The sequence below is a fragment of the Oryzias melastigma genome, linkage group LG2 (genome assembly GCF_002922805.2).
Source record: "Oryzias melastigma strain HK-1 linkage group LG2, ASM292280v2, whole genome shotgun sequence".
NCBI lineage: Eukaryota > Metazoa > Chordata > Actinopteri > Beloniformes > Adrianichthyidae > Oryzias > Oryzias melastigma.
This window is the reverse complement of record NC_050513.1, coordinates 3,268,199-3,280,553: the sequence shown is the minus strand read 5'-3', so window position 1 is coordinate 3,280,553 and position 12,355 is coordinate 3,268,199. Positions and strand designations below refer to the sequence as shown.

The window sequence follows — 12,355 nt, the reverse complement described above, 5'->3', positions numbered from 1 at the left end:
AAACCGCTTGACTTCAATTTGAAAATGGATGTTCCTCAGCTCTCCTCAGCTCATAATTCATTCCTTTTTTCCCCAACCTCTCGTATTTGCTCCCCCAGGCACACATTTCTTAGACGGTAAGTGCTGACATAGAGCAGATCCGCAAGCAAAGATTGCTTGTTTTCCTTGGAAGATCCTCGGCGTGCCTACAAATGATTCCTGTCTGCACATGTGACGGAGCTCCCATTCTTCTGTGCCCATCACGCCGTGCGCAAGTCTAATGATCTCCCACTCAACTAATTAGATCCTCGGCGAGGATCCCAGATGCCGCTTTCACACTTTTAAAGTGACAAAAGAGCAGTCTGACAATTCAGGATCGGATTTCATTGAAGATGAGTCACTCATGGTCAAAAGCTCTCCCAAAAATAACTCAAAGCACAGCTCCATTACCCACGATGCATCTGTGTGATGTACGTATGATTTGGCTGTTATTATTTCTTAACACTAGTTACCAGATTACAGACTTGAAACACAAACCTCAGCAGCCAAGTGGTTGAGCGTCCTCCCTGAGGCTGGGGGAATGGGTTCAAATCCACCGTTGGCTCAATCAATACCCAGTATTACATGCATGCAAGGATTTTGGGTTGTCTTGCAGTTCTCTTGAGGCTCAGATTACAGACACCTCAAGGGACGTCATGAAAATGGAATATCCGATTGTCATGCGTGTAGTAAGTGTATCGTATAGTATTCTTAATGCTAATGGAAGTTGTAGCCACTTATGACATCAGTGTGATTCTACTGCACAGTGCCCTAATGCTCTTGTTGTTTGTAAGGTGTTGGCTCCTTACTTACCACACGCATTGGGTTTGTAGGAGATATGTGAGTACCTGTGGGACGCCCAAATAAAATACACTCTGCCTAGTATTCAACCATTCCTTGCATAGTCTGCAGGATTTAAGAGGAATAAAATACAAGAAAAAATTGTATAACTAGCCTATGTATCGCCTAATTCACTTCTACTTACCCCTGCACGTTGTCTAAGTCTACACTAAGACTAGTACTGAGCATGACCATAGCAAAAATTCTGCATGAACACTTCACTCTGCAGACTCACCGAGTGGTATGTGTTCACTATGACTTGCATTGAGGATGTTTGTAGAAAAAAATTGCGCATGAACATTTCACTTTAGGGGCTCACGTAGTATTAGGTGTTCATTACGACTAGCATTGAGCATGCCCGTAGCAAAAAATTCCCCATGAACAATTCACCCTACGGGCTCACGAAGTGTTGTCTTCACTACGACTTGTATTGAGGATGCCTGTAGAAAAAACTGCGAATGAACATTTCACGCTACGGACTCATCGAGTGGTGTAGTTTTCACTACCACTTGTTTTGAGCATGCCCGTAGAGAAATCGGGTATAAACATTTCACTTTACTGTCTCACCAAGTGGTTACCAAGTGGCATAAGTGTTCACTACGACTTATATTGAGCATGCCCGTAGGAAATTTCACATTAACATTTCACTCTACGGGCTCGCCATGTGGTTACCATGTGGCATAAGTGTTCACTACGACTTATATTAAGCATGCCCGTAGAAAATTTCACATAAATGTTTTACCCTACAGACTCACCAGATGATGTAAGTGTTTACTACGACTTGTTTTGACCATGCCTGTGGGAAAAATTGCACATAAACATTTCACACTACGGGCTCACCGAGCGGTCTACAATCTTTAAGTTTTGTGCGGGTGGGTTTATATTTTTCCTGTATCCACTGTTAAGAGTTGTTGTGACTAAGGCATGAAGTGTTGCACTGAAGGGTTAAATCACCCAAATGCTTCCCGAGCACAACTGCAACATCACTACACACACACACACCCCGATGTGTAACAGATAACACGACGTTGGGTTTTTCTAGAGACCCTTCCCAATGAACCACCTTTCTCGAGGAGTATATTTGCAGAACAAAGTTTGCTAACACTCAGCACTCAAGTTTTTAAAGAAAGAAGCATCTGGATCAAAGGAGGAAGAGTTAGCAGAAACCAGGTTCCTTAAGGGCCTGTAAACACAACTAATGACACGTTCCAAGAAACTAGCAGAACCACAAAATGAAACTACAGTCTTCATGCAAATTTCTTGTATTATGAATTGGTCTGTCAGCGTTAGACAGTATTTCAGCAGATGGGAAGTGTAGGCTGTTTTTTCTCTCATACAGGTTTTGTGTTACCTGTATCTTGTGTACTTACCTATGGGATACTTCATAAAGGTTGTGCAATTGTGTTCAAACAAATCCGTCTTGTTTGTCTTATTATTTTTGTTTAGTTTCCTTTCTTAAAGTGAAAGCTAAAGTGGCAAATGTGTGATACTCAGCCTTGATTTGGTGAGCAAAGCTGGAAAATATCCTCCATTTATTCATCTGGTTTGATTTCACATTGCAGTTTCGAGGGTGGACCAGTCTGCTTTGACTTTGCAAAAGGGAAAAAAAATGCTTTTATGAATGGAAATGCCGGAAACAATATGTTCAGGTTGGGTCAGCACATTCTTAACTTTCAACAGTTTGTTTAGATAAATAATCCTATTTTATCTTAGCTAACTAGCATGAAATGCAAATGTTTGTTTTTAGATTCTAACATTTATATGAGTCAATTAAAACAGCTTAACATTATTGTAATTGATCTTCTTGATTCCTGTCAAAATGCACATCAAACTTGAAGCACCAATGAGCTCAGAACCTCAAACTCTATTGATGTTGAAACCATTGACTTTATCTGGGAACTGGACCGAGTGAGTGTGACATCATCCATAGAAATTGGCTTACTTCCACTTCAACCAAATTAAGTCGATTTGGTTGATATTTTATTTTTTTGCCATACTGAAGCCAGACAACATCAGGAAGCAGTGATTGGTTCAAGTTGGTTTGAGTCACTGTTCCTATGGCAACCACTCTCACCAATTAGAAGTGAACGTGTGGGAAGACCACACCCCTACTACTTAAAAGTGGACTCGGGGGAATCTGTCGATCAAACTTTTCAAACAATCGACGTGAGACCACCTACTTTTACTGATTGGTCGATTCACAACTTGAATAACTTAAACTACAGAAAAAATATAATGGAAAAAAAAATAGCATTAGCGAGAACATGCTTAAAAAAAGGTATCAGATCAAAAATGGTCATTCTGACTTGTTTATTTTTCTATAGAAGTGTCTTGGAGTCAGCCGGCACTTCCTGTTTGGAAAGTTAGGGAGAGGAGTTACTCGGTCCAGTTCTCATATACAGTCAATGGTCAAAGCCAAGCAGCAACCCACTAACTTGCTGATTCTTGTTCTTCTTGACACAAATTTAGTACATTCTAAGGGAAATCATTAACTATTGAAGGGTTGTAGTGATAGGAAATCAGTCTCCATTCACTCCAATGGTAAAATAGTCAACTTTAAAGCCAAAGTGAACATAAAAAAAACAGTTTTGTTTTATTTTTTATTTACAATGATTGTGTTAAAGGGGTGCCGACTGGTTAAACCTCATGTTTTTGTAATGTTAATGACACTGAAAGGGCTTCTGACTGTGCTGATTGTCTGCCATTCATATGTACAGAGCAGCATGGTGTTAAAGTGAAAACGAACATGAATTGATTGCAGATCTCATTCTGACTAAAGTAAAGAATATTACATGACCCAGATTAAGAAGAATGTTGTTTTTTTCCTCATCTGAAGCTCTAATAACCTTGTGAATGTTTGCAGGCGGCAGTGACGCCCAATGTGAAGGTTGCATTGAATACTGCTGTGACGGATCTCCTCCTTTCTGCTGCTCCTACTACGCCTACGTGGGGGACGTCCTCTCGTAAGTTTGTTAGAAAAGAAGAAAAAAAAAAAAAAACGACCTCTTTTCTAAAGCTGTCTTTTTTTGTTCACATCAAAGTCTACACCTTTTAGTATTTTTTTTCCTCTCCACCAGAAATAACTTTAGTAATTGAATGTGTTCAGATGTGACAAATCTGCCGGCCTGACACCTTCATGAGGATGAAAAGGGGCTGATCTGAGATGCGGCAGTCCGCTCTTCAACAACCTTGGTTGCTAGGAGGCCTCAATTATCTCCTGCTGGATAAAAGAGTGTGATCTAACACATGCCCACTCCAAACACCACAAAACTCAAGGGAGACAGGGGGGTGTTGAATATCTTGTTAAGTTAATAGACTTATTTTTCCCTCCGGAAGGGATTTGGTCAAAAACCTTGCGAGAGGCACTGATGCTCACGACTGCACCTGAGAACTGCAGGGAACAGGACTGTTTGCTGTTGCACAAGTTCATGCAAAAACCCTTCTCATGAGTCCTGTCACATGGCTCCACATGAAGCTGTCACTACATTTCCATGGAAACCACAAAGTTGCATCTACTTACACTCGCTCAGACACATATTTATCATATTAGAGCCACTTCATTGAAAGGTAGACCTTGTTCTGTGTAAATGTGGCACACTTTAACATCTAGGCTCCTAGTTAGGTTTAGGACACAGACATAACGAAGGTTAGCCTTAAATCGAAGTCTGTCCGTTCGTTTTTCCAGGGGCACCGCCATCTCCGGCATCGTGTTTGGCGTGGTGTTTCTGATGGGGGCGGTGGCCGCCTTGTTCCTGTGCATGTGCATGTGCATGAAGAATGGACGTGGCGCTCGGGTCGGCGTCTTCAACACCTCTTACATCAACACTGTGACACAGGGATACCCAGGTTGGTCGACCCAGCACCTTCTAAGCGTTCTTAACCGTTACAATATGGGAATGTATTATCTGTCAGTTAAAAATCTTGAAACATAGAGATGTTTGAAAAGGGTATACCTCTTTCGGTTGCTGGAGCCTATCCAGCTACTGTTTGGGTGAAGGTGGAGGTTACCCTTCACAGCTTGCCAGTCAATCCCAAGGCGTAATTGCAGTTTTACTTCCTATATATTTCAGATTATTGACCAACATTTTATGATTTTGATTGGAGGAAGTGTTTTTGTGCTATCTTATGGGGTCCAGATGACCCAAGCCTTGGATTGACGTTTTATCCATCTCATGACAAATGTGGATGAAGGTGGAGAGGATGTAATATGTGCCATGGACACCAGTGACCATCAAAGATAATTGAAAAAAAAAGTTCAGCACACTATCTTGAGGGGTCCAGATGACCCCAACGTCAACATACCTAGGATAGCACAAGGACTAGAAACATCTCAATGAAAAGCCTTAGTCATATGGGGGGTTTGCCGGTACAGGTGCTGCAAGTTTGGGGGTTATCTGGATCCATGGAGGGTCATAAACAGAAGCAGCCACATCTTAACACTTGTGCTCTCTTATGGGGTTCAGATGACTCCACTCCCAACGTCAACGTACCTAGAATACCCCAAGGGTTACATGCACCCAAACCAATATCCAGAAAGGAATTGATCCCTTAATTGTTTTTGCCTTGACTTGTCTCATCTAACCTTCACATTCTCACTCACAACTGGTCACATATATGGTTGGGGCCCCCTCTGCACCACCTTTTGATGTTTTGGGTGTTCCCGTTGGTTGGGTCCCTTACCATTGAGCCCTGTCCGCACTACTTTTTAGGGGTCCCCAACTTGTTATTTTTTGATGTGCTGGCTTTTCTTGTTAAATCAGGGGTCTCCATCGAGTCTGAAGGTCGCTTGGTACCGACTCAGATGGGAAAAAATGCATAGCGTAACCAGAGGTCCCCGATCTTTGGGCCCCCTCTGCGCATCTTTTTTGGTGTCCCCAACTTGTTGTTTTTTGACGTGCTGGCTGTTCCTGTTAAAACAGGGAACCCCAACCAGTACCAGTCCGATTGCCGCTTGATACCAACAGACAGGGGAAAAAAAAGATATGCTAGCCAGGGGTCCCCAACCACTGGACCCCCTCCGCACCACTTGTTTGGGTGTCCCCAACTTGTTGTTTTTGACGTGCTGGCTGTTCTTGTTAAATCAGGGGTCCCCAACCAGTACCAGTCCGAGGGCCGCTTGGTATCGATTTAGAGACGGGGAAAAAATGCATACACTAACCGGAGATCCCCAAGCCTTGGGGCCCCTCTGCACCGCTGTTTGGGTGTCCCCAACTTGTCCATATTTGATGTGCTGGCTGTTCCCTCTAAATCAAGGGTCCCCAACCCTCAGGACGCAGTACCGGATGCGGAAATGGTTCCGGCCTAGGATTAGGGTTCCGGTCCAGATCCCTAGGGTTGAGGACTCCTGGTTAGCGTATGCATTTTTTCCCCTGTCTGTGAGTTGGTACCAAGCGGTCCTCATGCTGGTACCGGTTGGGGACCCCTGATCTAACGGGAAAAGCCAGCACATCAAAAAACGACAAGTTGGGGACACCCAAAATGTCAAAAAGTGGCACGGAGGGGGCCCAAACCATACGTCCATATTTGAGGATCTGTTAGTGAGAATGCGTTGGTCCATCAGTTGGGAAAACAGTTCATTTATTTTATATCTGAAACAGATTTTAGTGCCACAATAAATGTTTCAGAAACTACAGACCGTTGCACTTCAGAAGTATAACTAGGTAGACCCTTATTTCTTTATGTTAATGAGAGAATGGATTATAAATGTTTGCACTGTTAGTTGTTGTGTCACCAAACTGTCAACATCTTCAATGGATCGCAAGAGGAATTTTTTTTTCCTGCTGTTGAAGAGTTTTCCAGAATAAATCGCGTTCTGGTTTAAGTACAGAATTTGCTCTTCATAACTCAATGTTTGGACTAATGTTTTACAGAATCTTTGAGCTTTCGCTCAACTGATGATGAGCATTTTTAGTTTCTACGAGGTTTTAAGCCCCTAAACCATCATACTGCCACCATGTGGGATTTTTAGGATGAAAAAATTAACCCCAGACCTTTTGCCCCACAAGTCGTGAGGACAAACCAGGATCTTTTACGGAAATATGACTAAAATGATTCTGCTCTGTCTGTTTCTGCTTGTTATGTTTTACATTTATACTTAGACAGTCTGAGAAGCAAAACAGTTTAAACCCCCACTCTGATGAAAATGGTGTTTTTGATACGTAGTTGTGGTATTTTTCTGATCAAAATTAAGCTTCACATTGCATTTCTGCATACCTCTTTGTTCAAACTGTTATCTCTAACAGGGCTTTGCAGCGATAGAAGATGACATGTGTTTTCAAACCACACCTGAAACTTGATCCAAACCTCCTGACACACCTACAAATGACAGGAACTTGGAAACGGAAGCACCAATTATGTTTAGTTACTCATTAACTAAAAGTTAGAGACTGGTATGGTTTGGAAAAATAGCGTTTTTTTCTGTTTTTCTATGGATCAGTGAAACAAAAGATGCTTGTTTTGAATAGTTTTTCACGATGTTGTTTCCCAGGTGTCGTGTTTCAGAGATTTTGTCGCAGTGTAACCTCATCTCGTGTCCTCAGGCCGGCTCTTTTGAATAGAGAGGAGCAGAGGTGTAATGTGTAACCAGCTCTTCTTTGACCTGCAGCAATATTTCTAACCACAGTGTGGATTACTAACAGAATTCAAAGAGACAAGCACTGGATTCCAACTATAAACCTGTCGAAAACTAAAAGACATTCCTACAGACAGGGTCCCGTTGACCTCAGAGGTGGTGCTCTGTTACGGTCTGCAGCCGGAGAAATGTTATTTTTCTTTTTTTTTTTTTTGAGCGGGCTAATCATTTATTTATCATGTTTCATTCTCCTCTGCGCCGTCTCCTTCAAGCTGAACGGCCTCTTATGCTGCTCTGCAGCTCTGATCGAGTTTCACCCGGGTGGTGCTGAATGCATGCAAAATGGATGCAGCCACACCAAGAGTTTGTGAAACTTCTGCTGATGCTCTCAAACTTTTACCAAACAATAGTGTGAATGCTTGGTAAGCAATGGGTGTTCACACTATAGTGATTCTCCTGCTCCTTTCCGTTTGTTTTTCAGCACATAAAAATTCAATCACACTTTCAGCAATATCAGCAATCTTGGTATCAAAATGTTCAGCTCGTTCAGAACATTACTGCTTGTACTTTTTGTATTTTTAAACTACATAGTTTTTGAAACATTGAGCAAAATATGTCCCATTCGAAATTAATAAGAAATTGCTCAAATCCTTCAAAAACTTTGTGCACTTTTAAAACTTGTGAACTTCTACATTCACTTTCTGCTAGAGACACCATTCACACTTTAAGGTTTTTCAGCAACCACTGGGTTTTTAGGTTAATTTAGAATCAAACTTTTATTTTAGCAACATGCTAGCTGTTGTTGGATAATTTAGACATTTTTCCAGCTTTTAGGCAAAATTGGATTTAAGCTAACATTTTAGCACAATGCTAGATGTTTTTTTGTTTTTTTGTTTGTTTGTTTTGCTAATTTAGACATGTTTCCAGTTTTTTTGGCTAATTTTGAATTTAGCTAAAATTTGGGGATTTTTCTAGCTGTTTTGGGCTAATTTAGACATGTTTCCAGTTTTTTTTGGCTAGTTTAGACATGTTTACAGTTTTTAGCTTAATTTTGAGTTTAACTAACATTTTAGCATTACGCTAGCTGGATTTTTTTTTCTCATTTAGACATGTTACCAGTTTTTTTGGCTAATTTGGAGTTTGGCAAAAAAAAAGTTTGCATTATGATAGCTGTTTTTGGCTAATTTAGACATGATTCCATATTTTTTTGCCAAATTTGGAGTTAATCTAACATTTTAGCATCATGCTAGATGTTTTTTTTTTCTCCTATTTAGACATGTTTCTTTTTTTGCCTGATTTGGAATTAAGCTAACATTTTGGCATTATGCTAGCTGTTTTTGGCTAATTTAGACATGTTTCCAGTTTTTTGGCTAATTTAGATATGTTTCAGTTTTTAGCTTAATTTTGAGTTTAACTAACATTTAAGCATTATGCTTGCTGGATTTTTTTTTCATTTAGACATGTTACCAGTTTTTTGGCTAATTTGGAATTTTGGCAAAAAAAAAAAAGTTTGCATTATGCTAGCTGTTTTTGGCTAATTTAGACACGATTCCATTATTTTTTTACCAAATTTGGAGTTAATATAACATTTTAGCATTATGCCAGCTGTTTTTTTTTTGTTGTTGTTTTGTTTTTGTTTTTGCTATTAGACAAGTTTGCTTTCTTTTTAATCTGATTTGGAATTAAGCTAACATTTTAGCATTATGCTAGTTGTTTTTTGCTAATTTAGACATGTTTCCAGTTTTTTTTTTCTTTTTTTGATAATTTGGCATTTAACCTATATTTTAGCAACCTTTCTGCTTCAGCATTTTCAGCTAACTGCTCTGGCATATTTAGCTTCCACGTTCATCTTACAGCATTCACACTTGCATTATTGCAGGTAATGCTACATATCTAGTTTTTTGTTGGTTTGGGCGTTCCCAGTGGTCTCATAATCATGGTTATGCCATTTTTTAGCCAAAAGCATCAAACTTGTGTTGTTTACTCAGACATGATTTCTGCAGGAGTTCATAAGAAATTACCATCTGAGTTGGTGCGGAGTTAGCATACCCCCACTTCCCATCATCCATTTGCACTCTCTTGGAGCTTACTTTTTTTCAACATAATTTTTCGTATTCTCATGTTTCACAACAATTTGAACAAATACATACTCAGAGCTTAATTTTCTTTAAATATGCCACAAGAACTTACCTTTTTCATCAACAGACCTTTGCTGGCTCTACTTTCCTGCAGATTGCAGTTTGTAATTTCAGTCCCTAGAGGGTGCAATTGTTTGCCAAATCCCCAAATCTGGGCCTATGTCTTATAAAACCTGACCTTTTTATGTTTCTGTGGTTTCAGGTCCTCCACCTCCATACACCTGCGACTACGAGATGTACCCACCATCACTGCGCCCCCCACCCTACACCCCAGCACAGCCTCAGCCGGGCAACTGCTCTCCGCCGCCCCCTTATCCCGGCTGCAAGTGAATCCCCCTCAAGTGTGGATGGAGCATCTGGGACCTGCAGACAATCCGTGCCACCCTCCCAAAACACTTCAGTGCCACTGCATTCCTGCTGCTACCGAAATGAGCATACGTGTGCGACAAAAATGTGGGTCAGGACGGCTGAAGAACAGGACATCACGTCTGATAGAATTAACCAGCCTGGCTGGCCTGCAGCTGGTACTTTGTGCTCACTAATACCCTTATGTGGCCCGTCTGTGCACCACTCTGAAGGTGAAAATTACTTTTGTCAGGAGGAAAAAATCTCTGCGAGAATCTTAAGGAGAATTTATTTTTCTAAATAAAGGAAGGCACATTAGATTAAAGCCATTTTAAACAGGTCAAAAATGGTGTGCTAACTTAAAAAGACTGGAATCATGTTACAGAACTGCCTTAAACGAAATGTGATTTTAGAAGTAAACTGGGTCAGCGCAGTTTTATTTTATCTTTATTCAAATGTTTGACCTTACTGTGTGTAAACTGTGAATTTCTGGGGGCTAACTGTAGAAAAATGTTATAAATGTAGTGTCAATGTTTTGTACTATTTTTTTTATTATTTTACATTTTTTTCTTGCTTGGACCAATAAAAGATAAAACGTTTGCAAAAAAAAGTGGATTCAAAAAATGTAAAAAGAAGAAGAAGAATCCATGCTCCCTCCTCCCCCTCCCATACAGTGGTCACGTGACCAGCCCTCTGAGCAGCTGTGCGGCTTCAGTATCGCTCACCATCAGACGACGGGAGTCACCGGCGGCGAAACACCCCTTCTTTTCCCGTTTCGAAATACGACTAAGACGCCGTTTGGTGTGTTTTTTGGGGAGCGCTTTGTCAGCCAAACGAGATGGGGCGCGGAGTAGTTTTACTGCTGGTGGCAGCAGTGGTGTCAGCGCTGGCCGTGGAGGTAGGAAAAAAAATAAATCCCTTTTGTGTGAGAGAATTTGTAGGATTTTCCACCATATTGCTGCCTGGTTGGGATGACTGGAGTGAGTTCAATTCTAAACCGGAAATGCCCTTCAAACTTAATCTTGTAGCTGTATTTACTTGCTGAGAAAATTTGAAACCATGTTGATATTGAATTGACATTCTATTTTAGACATAGGACAATAATAAACTTAACAATTTGACTAGATTAAACGTAAAACATTGGGTTTTTGTTAATGAAAATAATTTATTATGTTTTATTTTGAAAGTCTCAACCGGAAAAGTTCCTTAAACGCTTTAAAATTTACAAATTTTTTATATATGTTTATTTTTTACACTTTGTCAAATCGTAGCTTTGTTTTTGTTCACCATTAGCCCATTAAAATGTTTGAAATAACAAAATAAATGTATGTATTTTTAGTGTTTTAAATAACCGGATGTGTTGAGCTTAAATTTAAACCCCCTCGATCCCGTTTTTCTGTGACATTACAATGTCCGTTATAACCCGGGTTTTAGGCCTTTAATGTTAAAATGAGACTATAGTGACATCTTAGTACACACTTGTGCTTTTATTTAAGGCGGTGAATCTTTAGTTTTCATCCAGTGATCCCATGTTCGGCCGTGATTTAAATCCCTGCCTAGAATGCGTGTTCAACCACCAGAACACAGCTAGCAAGAGTTATCGTGTTAGCCAAAATACTTCATTTAAATGAAGTTTGGACGAATTTCTTCTCATGAAAGTCTTATTGACGGAGGCTAAACGAAATGCGGCTTCGAACATTTTCCATATCCCGGGGGTCAGCGCTTGGGAGTGGGCGTGTTTTAGGGGGAAGAGTCGCTTACATATTGTGCTATTTCGTAATGGAAGCTCCAAAGCTGCCATGATGGCTAAACCAAAAGACACGATACCGCCTAAAGAAAGAAAGGAGAAAAAAAAGACGGTTGGTGTCGGAGCAAACATCATTAACGCCCTCCACATATTTCAGTGACTCGGTAGAGAGTGGAGAGGTAAGATGGCGGCGGTGCACTGCAGCATTTGTCGGGAAGCAAACAGCAGCTCTGAACATCTCTGCTGCCTCCTCACCTGTTTCTAGCTCTCACATTTTAACACACCGACTCACCATTTTTCCTTAAGTTCTTTGAGTCCTTTTTAAATCTAAATAATCCATTTGTTTTGTCCTAAAACAACGTGTTTGTCTACATTTATAAAAAATATGCTATGTCACCCTGTTGTGCTTTACTTTTATCTATATTATTTAATAAAACCAATTAAAATAATCATCCAACAGCTAAATTATTATTTATGCTCTCTAATGGTTGTATCAGACCAAAACAGTCTAATATCTCTTTTTATTTAGGTGAGAATACCAAAAATTACCACCTTTTATTTGATTGGGGATACTTTCACAATGAGCTTTTGAGGACAGACTATTCCTGTCGTAGCAGCAACCACGTTTTTCCGGACTTATGTTGCACCGGAGTACAAGTCGCAGGTACAAAAAAACCCCAAAAATCTTATATAAAG

General features: G+C 40.3%; 2 protein-coding genes across 3 annotated transcripts in view; both read left to right on the top strand.

Annotated features, from left to right (window-relative positions):
- The window catches only part of cyyr1 (cysteine/tyrosine-rich 1), an 11,512-nt gene extending 1,007 nt beyond the window's left edge, over window positions 1-10,505 (top strand). The window contains exons 2-4 of the mRNA XM_024294292.2: window positions 3,722-3,821; window positions 4,544-4,704; window positions 9,770-10,505. Of these exons, the coding sequence (XP_024150060.1) occupies window positions 3,722-3,821; window positions 4,544-4,704; window positions 9,770-9,897 (389 nt within the window). The 3' untranslated portion in view covers window positions 9,898-10,505. The remainder of the gene's footprint in view (window positions 1-3,721; window positions 3,822-4,543; window positions 4,705-9,769) is intronic.
- A 103-nt stretch (window positions 10,506-10,608) lies between these two features.
- appa (amyloid beta (A4) precursor protein a) overlaps window positions 10,609-12,355 on the top strand; it is a 32,814-nt gene continuing 31,067 nt past the window's right edge. For both annotated transcript variants that reach the window (XM_024294291.2, XM_024294290.2), the window contains exon 1: window positions 10,609-10,810. In XM_024294291.2, coding sequence (XP_024150059.1) covers window positions 10,751-10,810 — 60 coding nt within the window. In that variant the 5' untranslated portion in view covers window positions 10,609-10,750. The remainder of the gene's footprint in view (window positions 10,811-12,355) is intronic.